The sequence below is a fragment of the Nuphar pumila genome, chromosome 10 (genome assembly GCF_984573655.1).
Source record: "Nuphar pumila chromosome 10, dmNupPumi1.hap1.1, whole genome shotgun sequence".
Classification (NCBI taxonomy): domain Eukaryota; kingdom Viridiplantae; phylum Streptophyta; class Magnoliopsida; order Nymphaeales; family Nymphaeaceae; genus Nuphar; species Nuphar pumila.
Genome location: NC_143258.1, coordinates 45,533,079 through 45,550,672, shown reverse-complemented (window position 1 = coordinate 45,550,672; position 17,594 = coordinate 45,533,079). Strand labels below are relative to the sequence as shown.

The 17,594-nt window shown below is 43.6% G+C and overlaps 1 protein-coding gene across 4 annotated transcripts in view; it reads right to left on the bottom strand.

The window, feature by feature from the left end:
• The window catches only part of LOC149826783 (SWR1-complex protein 4-like), a 109,461-nt gene that overhangs the window by 31,269 nt on the left and 60,598 nt on the right, over window positions 1–17,594 (bottom strand). For all 4 annotated transcript variants that reach the window (XM_090018978.1, XM_090018977.1, XM_090018981.1 and 1 more), the window contains exons 7-10: window positions 17,267–17,334; window positions 17,076–17,168; window positions 16,898–16,945; window positions 16,379–16,546 (exon numbers count right to left, since the gene is read on the bottom strand). In XM_090018978.1, the coding sequence (XP_089875104.1) occupies window positions 16,379–16,546; window positions 16,898–16,945; window positions 17,076–17,168; window positions 17,267–17,334 (377 nt within the window). The remainder of the gene's footprint in view (window positions 1–16,378; window positions 16,547–16,897; window positions 16,946–17,075; window positions 17,169–17,266; window positions 17,335–17,594) is intronic.

Below are 17,594 nucleotides of genomic sequence, written 5' to 3'. Positions count from 1 at the left end.
CTTCAGATGAAAAGGAGTATCGACCAGCAACGCTTGAGCCTTCAGCTTCTCGTAGCGCGCATCCATCTTTTGTCCACTAATGATCCTAGCTAGTAGCTCAAGTTGGGCTACTAGATTGGATAAACCGATTGAACCTTGCATGATCGCGAAAGGTTCCTAAGAGGCTAGGTCTTCGACCAACTTCCATCCAGCAAATAAGGCGTTAATCGAAACTTCGAGTGCCTTGCGGCTGAGAGCGTCAGCCACGACATTTGCCTTTCCTGGGTGGTAAGAGAGGGTGAAGTCATAATCCTTGAAGAATTTGAGTCAATGTCGTTGTCTCATGTTCAATTCCTTCTGCAAAAATAAATATTTAAGGCTCTTATGATAGATGAATGCCTCGAACTGCTCCCCATACAAGTAGTGTCGCCATATCTTCAATGCGAACACAACCGCGAATAACTCTAAATCATGAGTTGATAGTTCTTCTAATGAATTTTAAGTTGTCGAGAGGCATAAACGATCACTTTCTCATTCTGCATCAGCACGGCCCCTAAGCCTGACCCAGAAGCGTCTGTATAAATCATGAATCCGCCTTTACCAAAAGGTAAGGCCAAAATAGAAGCATTGGTAAGTCGCTCCTTCAATAACCGAAAAATCGCCTCGCACTTCTCGTCCCACGCGAATCTAGTGTCTTTCTTCAACAACTTCGTCAGAGGTAAGGCAATCCTAGAAAAATCCTTGATAAATCTTTTGTAGTATCCAGCTAATCCGAGGAAACTCTTGATATCACGTGCGTTCTTCGGTTGCTACCAACTGAGTACAGCCTCTACCTTTGCAGCGTCCACGGACACTCCTTTCTTAGAAATAACGTGTCCCAAAAGCATAATTTCTTCGAGCCAGAATTCACATTTAGAGAATTTGGCATACAAACATTCTTTTTGCAGGGTCTCCAACACGATGATTAGGTGTTCTCGATGTTGCTCCCAACTTTTTGAGTACACCAAGATGTCGTCGATGAACACGATCACAAAAGTGTCCAAAAATGGCTTGAAGACCCTATTCATTAAGTCCATGAAAGTTGTGGGGGCATTGGTAAGTCCGAAAGGCATGATTGTGAACTCATAATGCCTGTATCTGATCCGAAAGGTCGTCTTAAGAATATCATTACTCATAATTCTTAGTTGATGGTATCCAAACCTAAGGTCGATTTTCGAGAAAACTTTAGCCTTTTGTAACTGATCGAACAGGTCCTCGATACATGGCAATGGGTACTTGTTCTTTATTATGGCCTGGTTGAGCATTCGATAGTCGATGCACAATCGCAAGGATTTGTTCTTCTTCTTCACGAATAGTACAGGGGCTCCCCACGGAGATACGCTGGGGTGAATGAACCCCTGATCCAATAGCTTCTGCAACTGATTTTTGAGTTTCTTGAGCTCGGTTGGCGCCATCCTGTATGGTGCTTTAAAGATTGACGTTGTACCTGGTAGCAATTCAATGTTGAATTTTACCTCACGAGGCGGCGAAAGTCCAGGTAGTTCCTTGGGAAACACGTCGGGATAGTCGCGAACCACATCCAACTCACTGATGGGAATAGGCATCGGATCCGATTGGATAACACTAAGCAGGAAAGCAGTGCATCCCTTCCGCAAGTAGTTTTGCGCCTTCAATGTTGAGATCATCCGACTTGCTCGCACAGGTCTAGGAATTCTGAATTCTACTCTTTGAAAGTCGGGCGGGGATAAAACGATCTTGCCATCACGGCAAAAGATCTTGGCATGATACTTGTGCAACCAATCCATGCCTAGGATGACGTCAAATTTTGTCATCTCAAGCAGAATGGCACAAGCAGGCAAGTGTCGCTCTGCCACAACTACGTCCAAATCTAGTATGTAAGTGGCGTAAACTGTGTTCTTCCCAATAGGGTAATACACGTCTAGAGCATTGTCAAGTGGTTTTACAGTTATATACAATTGTTCTACGAATTTTACTGAAACAAGCGAGTGTGTGGCACCACAATCAAAGAGTGCAAAAGTTGCTTGACCAACAACTAGAATTGTACCTTGTACGAGATCCTCTTTGGTCAATTGCTCAACCGTGGCTGTGTAAACTCAACCCGGCTCCTTCTTGACATTGCTTGACTGCATCCGTTGTTGTTGTTGTTGCTGAGGTGGTAGAGGAGGCTGAGGTACGCCGCCGGTTCGCTTGAGGTCATCCGCTGCTTTCTTGCGACAGTCACGTATGAAGTGGCCCATCTTGCCACAATACAGACATCTGCCAGTCTCCCACGAACAGGGTTGTCCACCAAAGGGCCTTTTGCACTTGGGGCAGCTATTTCTAGAAGGTTGCCTGGGCGGTGGGTGGCCTTGTTGTCGACGCTTCGCTGGAGGAAACTGATTATTTCCTCCTTCGGTCTTCACAGGTAATAGTGGCAGTTGTCCTGGGCCACCAGAGTAGGTCCTCTTCTGATCACCACCTGTCGCAGGTGGCTTCTTCGCTTGAGCGTTCTTCGAACGCTCACAATCCTCATTCAGTAGGGTGGCTGCCGCTACAGCCGCAGAAAAAGTCGCAGGCATGCTTGTGAGGACTTGGTGCCTGAGTCCTTCCTTCAACCCACGAATGAATTTCTCAGCCCGCTCGTGGTCATCCCCGAACAGGTTGGGACAGTAGCGCTCTAACCGCTGGAATTTGGCGATATACTCGCCCATACTCAAGTTGCCTTGACAAAGCTCTAGAAATTTCACCTTCTTTTACCTCGCATGAGGAGAGAAGTAGTTTCGTAGGAAAACCCTCCGGAAGGCCTCCCAAGGAATCACCTCAGCACCCGAGAACTGTACTCCTGAGTCGTGTCCCACCATTCGCATGGATCGTCCTTTAGTCAAAAGGACCCGAACATCGTTTTCTTATCGTCGAGGACAGACAAAACTTAGAACACTCGTTCCACCTCCTTGACCCAACTCTCCACCATGTCAGGGTCAACCTTGCCAGAGAAGATAGGAGGGTCAAGCTTCAGGAATTTTTCATAGGTAGTTGTCGGTATAGTCTCAGTAAGAGGAGCCTTGTCTCGCTGTGTGTGAACCTGGCTCCGAATCGCCTCCGCCAGGGTGTTGAGAGTATCCATCACGAATCCTCTCTTCTCGCACCACTCATTAGCCACATTGTTACTCGTGCTTCCCGCCATCTTTGAAAAATAATCAAGAGTAAGGGTCTGTATACCGTGCAAACACAAGAAAAACATAAGTCTTTATTAAGAAATTCGTTTATTTCCAATCCAACAGTGTTGGTACATAAGCAGAAATGTTTTATTCAGCAGCGATAAAAGAGTTCGCAAACTCCATCAAAACTTGGCAGGTGCTACTTCCCCTTAGGGATGGCTAGAATACTGCCTAAGATAATCCATTTTATTGCATGTGCGCCTAAATCTGCGCTTAGGGGTGAAGGGAGGTGACTCCTCATAGGAGGTCTCCTGCCCGTAGAGGGGCATCGCCGGTGTATATTCCAATGAGCAGAGACTATAACTTGACGAATCAGTTGCAGGCGTTTATGTGGGTGATACACTGCCCGCTGGGTCTATTAGAGGTAGTGGTTGCTCGCCTGCAACCGAAATTACGATCTCGTGGCCGTGCTCTGCCTTGAAAAGACAGACATCCATGGTGTCCCTGAGTTCCCGCAAAATACACACTTTTTTGCTACAACAGGGAGAATGTATTCTCCTGATGAGTCTTGTGGTGCCTGCTAGAACATCAGAACATGCGAAAGCGCGAATCCACCTTCTCGGGCATAAACTTCAGCCCACGTCGTTGCGAACGGGATATGGTAGGCGGCCGGTAGTGGAAAACCCTGTTCATCCATAAAGCTGGGTAGAGGTAGGCGGTTAGCTCAGTAACCAGCCCTGAACATCCAATGTTCACCCCTTTCCATGAAAGAGCCCCTCTCCCTTTCAGAACGGCCACACAACCTACGGGCGCCCCTACCGTGATTACCACTAGGACCAGCAAATGAATCCATCTTTTGGATCGTACTACAAATAGAAACAAGAATACAAATTTAATCTAAACATGCTATAAAATATCAAAGTCTTACAACGCGATGGGATGTTCAATGGTCAAGGTTCACCTCTTTCTGAACTGGCTCTGATACCGAGTTGTAACGCCCCAAAATTTCAACTTGTGATTTCGAAAACATTGATGAAAAAACTTTCAAAGATTAGAGTTTTTACTTTAAAATCGACAACAAAAGCAATTTAGAAAAGAGCACAACAAATTCTGGGCACGTTAGCTATAAAATCATCATCCATGAAACCATTACTCAGAGTAAGAAAAGAACAAAATCATAACTTATTAATATAATTTTCAGTTTATTACAAAAATACGCATTTTTTTCGCTATCCAAAAATCTAAAAAAAAAACTCAAAACTCAGAGCCAAGATGTCAGTAAAAAGAAGAAAAAATCTTGAGTCATGTTGCATCGCGCCATCGACCGCTTGTAATGTCCTATTCGTCATCTGCCCATGAAATGGGTCAGTTTCATAACAAACTAGTAGGTACATGAATAGACAATATAGAATAAAATAAAATAGGATATTCATGAGATAAGCAGTTTATTTCATTACAAACAATAATTAAAATGTATAATCTACTCTAGCAGGCACAATATATACAAAGATCTACTATCCTGAAACAGATGTTCTTCACAAGATACAAACAGCATTGTAAGTAGTATGAATCTCAGTTACTCTACAATTATGGAGAACAGCATATTCTTTAAGTTCTGATATTAACTGGCTTATGGGTACGCACAGACGCAAAACGTAGAAACAGTCGAGACTGATCCGGGGGTTTATTATGCCAAGTGTTTTTCATTAACCCGAATGGTTGACTGAGTCTGCTCCTAAGAGGACAGTCAGTGACCAAGAGAGTAAATCCCCAAAGGCATTCGTGGCCCATGGATGCATCCAACTTCTGCAGAAGTACTTGGGAGTTACCACCTAGGATAATTTATGAAAATCCCAATTTCCCTAACTCCGATGACTGAGGAATTTTGTTCGTGGGTGATTGTTAACAACCTGTCCATCGGAGTTTTTGTATCATTCATCCTCTCCCTTGATGAACCATGAAGGTCGAATGGGCATGACGGGGGTTTCTTAACCGTCGTCTCATTCTGCATGCTCTGGTCTGTTAGACTCACTCGAGCATCTTGCCTGTGAAGGCGAATTGTCACCATTTATGTGATCTCAGCATTGTTCTATATGCACGCTTCGAGGTTGCCACAACCTCATCATTCAAATATCGTAACACCAACGTGACGTACTTGTCCAAAAGTATTGTCGTATCTACCTAAAGGCACGACTACGATGAGAGGGCAATCATTTAATATCTTGCAATTCATTTAGTTCATACATGACATGCATTGCTCTTTGACCATTTGCACTGTGGAGGCGAACATCATTATTTTCATTTATTTCAACAGAGTGCTCATTGAACACTTCGAGGTACTCAATGACCTCTCACTACTTATCGTAATGTATATACCATACCTGTCTAAAGGTACGACTACGATAGTAGGTTATGGGTTTCTCGAAGGATAACCCAACATAGTATTTTCTAAAATCAGTAATATACTTGGCATGCGTAATCACTACAAAACAAGAAATCTCACACCAGTCTTGGAATCACTGTGGATCCAATCATTTCCTCTGAGTAACTGACTCGGGGTACATTTAGTTGAATCTAGCAGCGCACAGATGGAATATTCGCATGTACCCGATTTCGCACATTTTCAAAAGGCACGAAATATAGTATGCGCACTTGCACACCCTACGAGGTTTGCCTGAGGGCGGCATCAAGATCCAACATGTAATAACAAACAAAGCATCTACAATGCAATCACAACGAGCAAGTACAAAAACGCAGTAATAGGAATCACTGTAAAAATGAGCCTACCCATATAGAATACATCAAGCATGGAATTTTAGAAGAGTAAGAACGGGAAAATACAAAAGTGGCAATCACAAGTTATATTGCTCTACATGTACGCATGTATGAAATATCAATTATTCTATCTCAGAATCCTTATAATTTATTTAATTCATCCAAAACCCTCGTGCGACTTTTTCCTACCTCGGAATGTTGCATCGTTGTGTGCGCCTAAGAGTGTAGGTGATGTAGGACTCGGGCTGCGGGGCACGAGTGTGACCCGTTGCGTAAATCTGCAAAAGTGTGAAAACCGTTATGCCATAGTTGTATAAAGAACAAAAAGAGCAGTGGTAGGGTCTGCCCGGAAAGCATGAGCGGCAGGGGTTGAGACCTTTGTCGTACGGAATCTGATGAGTGGCAGGGGCCAAGGCCCCTTGTCTGACGAAAAATATCAGACAAAACATCAAATGGCAGGGGCCTCGCCCCTGCCTGACGAACCTCGAATGGCAGGCGTTGAGGCCCCTGCCTGACAGAACTAAACAAACGGCAGGGGCCAAGGCACCTACAGGACAATATGACAAACAGCAGGGGCCTCGACCCCTGCCTGACAGAGCTAATCGAACGATAGGGGCCAAGCCCCTATATGATAGAGCTATTTGATGGCTCGTGCGTGACAGACTTTGAATGGCAGGGCGTGATAAAAACAACGAAGAAGAGGGAGAGAGAGCATGGCACGGGCCGTTGGCCTCCTGCCAACCTCCCGACAGCGCAGAGAAAATAGGGAGAAGGCGCGACAAGGGGTCGTCAGCCTCCTGTCGGCCTTTCGGCAAAGCCAGGAAGAGGGGGAAGGTGCAGCAGGGGTCATCGGTCCCCTGCCGACCTTTCGGTAGGCACAGAGAGAGTGGGAGGGCATGGCAGGGGTTGTCGGACTCTTGTCGACCCTCCGGCAAGAGAGGAGAAAGAAGACAGGGGGAGAAGAAGGGCGCGACAGAGGTCGTCGACCTCCTGCCAAGCCAACAGAGAGAGGAGAGAGAGGGAGGAGAAGAAGAAAAAAGAAGGGGGGGGGGGGGCGGGGGGGGGGACGTACCTAGAATGTGGTCGGCGACGACAACGACGATAGAACGCAGGGAGCGAGAGGGAGGGAGTAGTAGAAGTGGAGGAGATGCGCAAGAGTGAGGGCTTCCCCCTCACCCTTGCGTTATATAAAGGGAGCGTGGGAGTCGATTCGGGAAACCCCAAAGGGGTTTCCCTTTTCAGGAGAGGGAGGGAGACGAAAAGCGGCACAGGCGGGGTGCGGCGCACAGTGGAGAGGGTTTTTCAAAAACCCTCACCCCTGCGTCGGGTTTTACAACCCTAACAGGCCCGGGTCGGGTCCGGCCCCGACACAAGTCTGAAACCTTTTTTTAGGGTTTTTACACCGATTATAGTGAGAAGTTGGCAAGGCCCACAAGAGATGCACTACGGCAAAACCCAGTTGTATTGAATAGTGAGCAAGGGTGCAAGTAATTGACCGCAAGCGACACGTTACAACAGAATCCGATTATAGTGACAAGCAAGCGGATAAGTTGATACCTCATAAGGACAAACTAAGACGTGACCCAATAGTAGTAGAAAATAGACATAGGTGTAGGCAAAAAGAGGTTAGTCGAAGGATTAGAATGGCATCATGGAATGTAGGAACACTAATAGGAAAGGGTGTTGAATTAGTGGATACTATGAGGAGAAGGAATATAAACATTGTGCTTACAAAAGACAGAAAAGAAAGGAGAAAAAATAGCCCTGAGAGATGGATTTAAGCTATGGTATATAAGAAAGAACAAATCTACAAATGGAGCAGGAATTTTGGTTGATGGTGTTGCACATAGGGATGGCAGTGGACCGGGGGAAAGCGGGGCCCCGCCCCGCCCCGCCCCGCCTCGCCCCGTTTTAGACCAGGGATGGAGGGCATGAAACAGGGATGGAGGCGGGGATGAAGATTAAAATTCATCCCCGTACGGGGATGGACTGGCACTTTCCCCCACCACGCCCATCCCCTTTATATTTTCTCTTACTATTTACTAACCCTAAGTTCCTAACCCTGGAGTCGTCGCCTCTTTCCTTTCCCCATCTGCATTATCGCTGGAGTCGGGTTGTCGCCGACCACCGTTGGCCGACGCCATCTCTCCCTCCTTCCAATCTTCTTCCCTCACTCCATCTCTGTCGCGGTCCTGTGTCGCTGTCGTGAGCCTCGTCTGCGGTGCCATCTCTCTGCCTCCCACCACCATTATCGTCTTCCTCCCCTTCGTCTTCACCCATCAACACCCACTTCCCGACTTCCCCTGCCAGCCTCCGCACCACCACTCCTACCCCTTCTGCAACTCGAGCTCGGTCTCTCGTCTCCCTCCTCACCCTCCCTAAGAAGATCCAGTAGCTCTCCAACAATGTGTGTTCCGTCCCAAGGCTCGGCAGCCCCGCCTTACAATGGTGGTCGCCATCGACGGCCCCTGCGTCGATTTCGGTGGCGCCATCGCTTCCGCCAACGACCTCCTTCAACAGAACCCTTTGAAGTGTAATCTAATCGCTAAGTCAATTGGGGGGGAAGCGAGAGCGATGTACAACGTGGGTCAGGCGGGACTCACCTATTGGGCAATGTCAATATTTTCAGGGACCCCAGGTGGGGGAGAGGCCAAGAGATGCCCGGTTAAGACCCATTTGTCGTTGATGCTTATGTCGTCGAGTATGTCAAGAGCTTCCAGGGAGAGTATGATGGCGGTGGTCGTGAAGATGGAGGTGGACGGGGACGGGGATTAGAATTTTGAGACGGGGTGGAGGTCCAAAGTCTCCCCCGCCACGGGGGTGGACAGGGGATGAAGGTTACATTTTAGAGACAGGGCAGGGGTGGAGACCTTGTCCCCCGCCCCGCCCCGGTCCACTGCCATCCCTAGTTGCACAAGACTAAGTTGTTGAGGTACAACAAACAAGAAATTGGATCATTAGGTTTAAGATTATTTTGGATAGAAAGATCTTTAATGTTAGTGCCTACGCATCTCAATCATGATTAAGTGAAAGTGTTAAACAAGATTTTTGAGATTTGATAGAAAACAATTCAACATATACTAAAAAATGAAAGCATATTTATAGGTGGAGATTTGAATAGACACGTAGGAAAAACAAAGAATGGATTTGAGAGAATTCATGGAGGATATGGATTTGGGGATAAGAATGAGGAAGGCAAAAAGATTTTGGATTTTGCAGTTGCTTATGATCTTGCGATAGCAAACACATTTTTTCAAAAGAAAGGGAAAAATAATCAGTGGCAATCATAGGGCTTTCTTTAGAGACATGTCCATCCAAGACAGTATACTACTTAGGCATGAGATGATTAATTTGATGGCAGATGGGAAGAAAAAGAGCGTTATGTTCAAAACTGACCTAGATAAAGCCTATGACTGAGTAGGGTGGTCATTCCTAGAAGACGCCTTAAAATTTTTTGGATTTTCTGAAAATTGGGTTCAAATCATCATGCAATGTGTGAAAACCCCTCTTTTTTTGTTATCGTTAATTGGTATGCTTCCAATTTTTATGTCACCGTACATGTAACGCCCCCAAAATCTCGAACTTGTAACTTTTTAGAAAAACTTTGAAAGCCTTATAATTATTCCTTTATTAGAGTTTTTAAATAGCATTTCAGCGGAAAATGGTCTTTGAAATAACAAGTCAACGAACCTTGGGCACATTACGGGTGAACCTTTTTCATTACACAACGGATTTGTAACTCCATACATTCATTGAAACCAAATAGATTCAAAATGAGGTTTTGAAATTTACATGAAAAGTGAAATTTCAAAGAAACCCTTATACCAAATTACAAAAAATGTCCTCAGGTGCAAAACGTCAGGGAAAGAGTCTCATCTTAATATCATCATGTCATGGTGTCATCGTTTGTCGTACCAACCTAATCGTCACATGTACCCATGAAATGGGTCAGATTGATAAAAATCTGATAGATGCATAGATATAAGAATCCATAACAAGTCTAACAGATACGTTGTTTCTTTCGTGACGTGCAAGTCAAAATAAGTGACATGAACATAATAATCTTGTTTCGATATTAAATGTCCCGAGGGTACGCACAGGAGAAGCGTCTAAACAACTGAGACTGCATGGGGGTTTGTTATTCTATGTATTTTGGTACACCGAACAACTAGCTGCGTCTGCTGCTAAGGGGACGGCCAATGACCGAGAGAGAATTCTCTAGAGGCCACTTGTTCAAAGGGATGCAGCCATACTTCTGTAAAAGTCATTGGGACCTACCACTTAGGATAATTTTTGGTAGCCCAGTCCCGTAACTCCGATGACCGAGAACACCGAGTTCAATTGCTACTCGAAGAGCGTAATTGTTAACATGTCCATCGGAGTTTTTGTACCATATCATCCTCTCTTTTGACGGAACCATAAAAACGAATGGGTGTGTTAGGTTCTATTTTAACTGACGACCTATTCTACATGATCTGGTCTTTCAAACCAACTCGAACATGTTGCCTCTGAAGGCGATTATCATCATTTATATGATTTCCTTTTTATCATTGTGCATTTGCACGCTACAAGATTACCATAAACCTCTCATCAAATCATCATAGTAGTAACATGTCGTGCATGTCCGATAGTACTACTACGATGAGAAGGGTATCGGTTTCTCAGAAAGAAACTCCAACATTCTTTTTGAAATCTCAAAGTCCTGATTATCATCATTTATGTGATTTCATTTTATCATCGTGCATTTGCACGCTACGAGGTTACCATAAACCTCTTATCCAATCATCGTAGTACTAATTTGTCGTGAATGTCTGATAATACCGCTACGATGAGAGGGGTATCGGTTTCTCATAAAGAAACCTCAACTTTGTTTAGAAAATCTCAGCATCCCGTGCTCTAGGTCGGGGATATCTGAGTCATTTTTGGATATGAAAACAAAAGACCGTACATACTTCTTAGGGCTACGTAAGGTTGAGGGTAAGACTTGGTTGCGAATAAGCAACCGCCAGATATTCGTTTTTGTTTTTCGAAACAACAAATATTACAAACATTGGAATCTCGCATGAAATTCCCTTTTTCTTTAAAGACTTGGCGAGTATGCACAAATCTACGTCTTTAAATGCAAGTGTAATACAAAGTAGGCAGGAGTACGCAAAATTGTGTACCTTACAAAGTTATATATATGTATATATAATACATATATACCAGGGCATAAGCCTGTGCACATTTCAGCGCGACGACAATGTAAATAACATAAAGTCAGACTCGATGTGTGAAACCTAACATCGAGCTAAATAAATTGTGTAAGCCATGCACGATATACGAAACCGTACATTGGCTAAGTAAATTGCGTAAGCAGTAGCCTGTGCACGTAACAGCGCGGCAGCAAAGTAAATGACATAAACCAAACTCGATGTGTGAAACCACACATCGAGCTAAATAAACTGCAGAAGTGATGCACGATGTACGAAACCATACATCGGCTAAATAAATTGCATAAGCATTGCACGATGTACAAAACCGTACATTGGCTAAGTAAATTGCGTAAGCAGTAGCCTATGCACGTAACAGCGCAGCGGTAAAGTAAATGACATAAATTTTAAATAGACAAGAATACGTAAAACTGTCCTTGAGTTTAAAAGCATATATATATATATATATATATATATATATATATATATATATATATATATATATATATATATATATATATATATATATATATATATATATATATGTTATACGTATAAGTTAGAAGTATTCTGCCATTTGTCCTCGTATGCAACTTTCCCTTACCTCAGAGATGATCAAACTCACAGCCGATTACAAGCATAGGTTTTCAAGGGCTCGTGCCTTGGTACGTGTGTCGTGTCCGTTGCGCCGATGGAATGCACTAAAAGGTATTTTATTGTGCTGAAAAAGAAACGATGAAACTTTTTTATTTTATTGAAGTAGGCAACGCTTGCATCGCAAGGGTTGAACCCGAACCTAGTTCGAGCTGACCAGACCGAGCCAGGTTCGGTACCAAAGTGAACCGAGCTAGGGGTCGGTGCTAGTCGGGCTCAGTTCGGTTGCGTCTGACTAGCAGAAGGCAGGGACCATGCTAGGCTCGATAAAGACCGAGCCCAACTCAGTCGGGCCTTCCCAGCATGGTTGGGCCACAGCCGAGCCAGGCTTAATTCCCGTGCAACGGGGAAACAAAGGAGGGTGTGCTTGGCGGTCAGGCCGAGCCTGGTCTGGCCCCTATCCTGGAAGGGACCGAGCCTAGGCTCGATCCTCCAGCTGAAAGAACCCGGTTGGGCTGGGTTCAGACCGAGCCTAGCTCAGTATCACGCATCAGTTGCAGCTAAAGGCAACAGGGGGACAAGTGAGGGAAGGAGGGTCGCCCCTCCTTCCTGCTAGAAACAGGGAGATGAGGGAGGGCAGGAGGATCGTCCCTCCTGCCTGTTGTTAAAAGAGAAAGAGAAGGGGAAAAGAGACAGGAGGACCTTAGCAGGGAACGAGAGAGGGCAGGAGGGGCGGCGCCCTCTTGCCTGGGGTTCGGAGAGAAGAGAGAGAGGGCAAGAGGGGTGTCGCCCTCCTGCCAGTGGCTAACAGAGAGAAGAAGGCAGTAGGGGTGGCGCCCCTCCTCTGCCTTGGTTTACAAGAAGACAGAGAGAGGGCAGGAGGGTCGACGCCCTCTTGAGGCGTTAATCAGAAAGAAGGGAAGGGGGCAGCAAGAGTGGCGGCGCCCCTCCTCCGTTGGGTTACCAGGGAGACGGGGGAGAAGGGAGGAGGGGTAGCGCCCCTCCTCTGCCCCGATTTAACAGGGAGAAAGAGAGAGAGAGAGAGTCGCATACCTAAGGGAGGTGGCCCCTCCGACGAGCGAGAGGGGGAAGAAGATGAGGCCGCTCCCGGCAAACCACTGGCAAGCGAGAGGGGGAAGACGATGAGGGGGGTTTTGGGTTTGCGCAGGGGGGCTCAAGGGTGAGTTGCGAGACGAGGAGGGAGAGAGAGAGAGAGAGAGAGAGAGAGAGAGATGAGCGCAGGGGAGGAGCTCGGGGGTGTGTTGCGGGAGGGGATCCCAACGGGGGTCGTGCACCGGCAAGAGGGGGCTTCGGGTCGTGCAGGGGAGGAGTTGGGCAAGGGGGTGGAGGTCTGTGTGGACCCGGATCCGGGTTGGATCCGTTCTTCTTTTTTTTTAAATCACGCGTGTTACAGTATATGTTCCTTATGGTGATGGAAAGGCTTTCTAGATTATTAAACCATGAGGAGCGGGAAGGCAAAATTACTCTAGTTACACTGACAAGCTTCAAGTGGCACCATAGCTTCTATGCGAAGTTGATATCCATGGCAGCCAAAATAGTTCTTATGAATGAAGACTCCCACAAACACCCTTACCTTCTTAATTGGACCCAAGCTTGCAAGCCCTGATTAGAAGGAGGTTTGGACCTAAACAGCTTAGAGGAAACCAACAGAGATACACTTTATAAATTAGCATGGTTGCTTTGTCAGCAATAGTATACTCCATGGACCTCTCTAGTCAAAGCCAAATATTTGCAGAAAGAGTTCTTACGGGTGCCAAAAACGGGACAACTGACATCTTATGGGTGGAAGGGAGTCAGAAGCATTGATAGAAGGGATCATATGGGTGGTAGGGGAAGGTAATTGTATCGAGTTTTGGTTTGACCCTTGGATGCCAAGGGGTCCTCTTATACAAGAGTTGCCTCTTAATTCACAACTAGTATTGTACAACACCATTCGGAATATTCAAGTCGCAGATGTGATAAATAAAGATAATCTCCCCATTATAAAACTCATTGATGTAAGGATGTGTCTTGCCCCAAAAATTAGTAGGGAGGTTGGAAGGCATGTATAGCAACAAGGGAAGGAAGATGTGCTTCAATGGACCCCGACGGTTGGGTTCTCGATGAGAGGTGTATGAGAGCTTGTCTGAGAGAAAGGCCAGCAGAATCTGATATTTAAGAAGTTGTGGAACAACAAGCACCCCCCCCCCAAGAGCTATCACCACGATGAGGTTTGTTGTGGGAGGCAAATTGCTTACCCAAAGTAGACTACAAATACTAGGATATCAACTCCAAGCAGGTGCGTATTTTGCAAAGAGGAAATATATTGTTTAATAATATTTTGTCTACAAGAAAAATGCCAGAAGAGTGGAGAAAGAGTATGTAGTTCCCATATATAAGAATAAAGGTGATATTCAAAATTGTTCTAACTATAAAAGAAGAGGCATTGATAATGGGCTTAGTGCTTTAGAAAAATATTTTAACCACGAGTCCCAGGAATCTAGCTTCATTAGAAGATCCACTAGGGATTCTAGACCTCTAGATACATTTGTGTCCTATGAATCGTTTTCTACTCAATATAAAGCAGGTGGGTATATAATGTCAAAACCAAGAGTGATGGCTCCCTTGAGCAATGCTAGGTTAGTAACCAAAGGTTATTGTCAAAAATACGATATAAACTATTATGGGGCCTTTGCTCCAATAGCTAGGATGACTTCAGTCGGAACCCTTATAGTTGTTGCTACCATTAGGAATTGGCACATCTATCAAATATACGTCAAAAATGCTTTTTTAAACGGTGAACTAAAGGAAGAGATTCCAGTAGAAAAGGTTTTTCGTTTACGTAAAGCCCTCTATGGCCTTAAATATGCTCCTAAGGCTTGGTATGATAGGTTCAGTTTTGTTATGGTTAAACTTGGTTTTGTATCCTACTATATTGACCCTGCTATGTTTGTTAAGAAATTTGATGCAGGAATTTTTATTCTCCTTCTCTATATTGATGACAAGATTATTACAGGAAAAGACACATGAGGAGTTAGTTTTATTAAAAATGTTTTAAAAAAAGTTTAAAAATGACTGATTTAGGTTTTTTGAGATATTTTCTAGGAATTGAGGTTGCTTATTTTGCACATAGCTATTTTCTAACTCAATCCAAGTTTGATATTGATATTATCATCAGGTCTGGAATTACAAATGCAAAGAGGGTGGACACCCTGAAGTGATCAATGTCAAAATGAAGATAAATGATGGCACCTCTTTAAATGACCCCACTCCTTATCCAGAGATGATTGGGGTCCTTAATCATCACCAAACCTAATATTTCACATGCAGTGTACACATCCAGTCAATTTCAGCACAATTCTACTACCGTGCACATGAGTGTCGTTATGCGTATCATTAGATATTTACATAATTATGTATCCAAAGGACTTTTATTAGCTTCTTCCTCTTCACTTGAATTAATTTCTTGACTCTGATTAGAGAGGAGATCCCAATGATAGACACTCAACCACTAGTTTTAGTGTCTTTATAGGTGACTCGTTGGTGTCTTGGAAGTGCAAAAAGCAGCAGAAACGTTTTTTATCATCAACCGAAGCTGAATATTACGCCATGGCTACCATGATGTTCGAGACTGTATGGTTCAGACGATTACTAAAAGACATGAGAGTGTTGATGAAGTCACCCTCGCAGTTATGTTGTGGTAACAAGAGCGTCATTTATATAGCTGGCAATCACATTTCATGAAAGAACTAAGCATATTGAAATAGACTGCTACTATGTTCGTGAAGAATACCTTAAAAAGACTACCATCCTACCACATGTAGCTTCAGAATTTCAATTAATCGACTTCTTCATAAAGGCGCTTCCTTCTTTCCGGTTTCATTTCTTACTTGACAAACTTTTGGTGATTACATTGTAAGTTTGAAGGGGGTATTAAATTGTACATGTATAGGTGTATAATATGGTTATATATGAACATATAATACCCATTAAGGGTATTGTTGTCATTTCACTTTGTGTAATAGGTTGTGCCCATTAGGGGCACTTTAGCATTTTTTTATTCTTTTCCTTTTTATTTTTCTGTTTGTTTTTTATTTCTAGCTAAGGACATAATTATCCTTAGCCATTAGAGTTGTTGGGACCTCCCCAACAGCTATATTTATAGCTGATGGGGTGGTTCCCAAGGGCTCTATATGGCCTCTCTTCTCTATATAAAAGAGAGTAATCCCCTTCTTGTCACCGTACTTGCGGTATGCTTATTTCAAGCTCTCTTTGAAATACAAATACATATTTTTTATGCCCTTGTGTTGCCCATTAGTAGCATTGTGATTGTGATTGTGTTTGTATCTTGACCCATAAGTGGTCCTCGGTGATGTTATTACTTATGTAGTTTGCAAGCCCCTAAGAGGCATTTCTTCATATTTCTTGTATTTGATTACAGCACTGACAACCAAACTAAATAGGAATAAAGCTTTGGCCATGACCAGGCCTTTATGAAAGCTTCTCGTGCATATTAAACTAAAAAGAAAAAATAGAAAGGGAAGTATCTGATTCAAGCAATAAGTATCATGTGGATAATAGACATGACCAACTATGAATGCAAAACCAAATTAACTGTGAAAATGAAAACAATTATCGGCGAAGTTAGACAAAAAATGTGAAACCAAAAATCTGGTCTACCATCCGAAGTGATGCAGGAATCGAGGCATTAGAATCTGCTGCAGTTGTAATAATCGGCTGAAGATTAGAACTAGGTGATATAGAATCAGCTGTCGTGGCAACCTTTTCAACAGATCCATCTAGACCAATGGCTGAGGAGTTAGCAGGCACACCTGACTCTTCTACACCCTGTGCAAATAATCAAGTAAAAAGTAAATGTAGCAATCATGTGTTAGAGTAAGCTTAAGTCAGATCCTCCAAAACTTGAACTCACACTTTAAAAGATTCTTTTGCAGAGGAGGAAATTTTGTATCATACGGTCATACCCAAGCAGAAAATCAATATCATATACTTGGCATGAAAGAATAGTTTTATTAAAAAAAAAAACAAAATATACAGACAGATTAAGGTGCCAAACTTTGTTATTCATAAGAAATCAGAAACCTTTGAACAAAAGATACAGTAATGACTTGAAAATCATAAAGCAAATCCATAATGAACACAAGAATGGGCAGAAACCCAGTAATGATTGAATCACACCTTGTCATTGGTCCGTGACTCTGATATCCGCCTTGCTTCAGCCAACACCTGCCACATGAAAAACTTATTTTACAGCTCAATCTTTGTGGATAAAGAGTACAATTCAGAACATGAATACAGTAATTAAATCATAAAGAATGACAATTTGATATTCAGATATCTGAAGATGAGGTGATACCTCAGCATTCTTACGATCCTGTTGCTTCGATTGAGTTAGAACTGTAGATAATGCACGCTTGCGCTCAACTTCCTGGTTAACATTATAGGGATCCTACAATGAACAAAAAAGTAAGAAACGGAGCAACAGTTGTCGAATCACCAGGTACAAAAAGGTAGAACATTTCAAAGTTTAAAAGAATATCACACAACCTTAACAAGAGGATGCCCAGATACATCACCAGAGGTTGGAACTTTGGCAATGACAAGGGCCCGAGACGCTGCCAACATTCAATAAGACAAAAATCAATGCGAAAGAAATGAGTCAAATGACATGTAAATATTGTGATGGTTGAGATATATGTGAAATGAAATGACAAAAAATATATAACACAAGTACAAAAAGGCAATATGGCAAGAACACAAACAACTAAGGGAAACACAAGAGTCAATATAGGCAATACAAAGGCCATTATGGGCAATGCAAGGCACCAAGGCCCAAAAGAGAGCACAATAAGAATATAAAAATTAATATTTCATT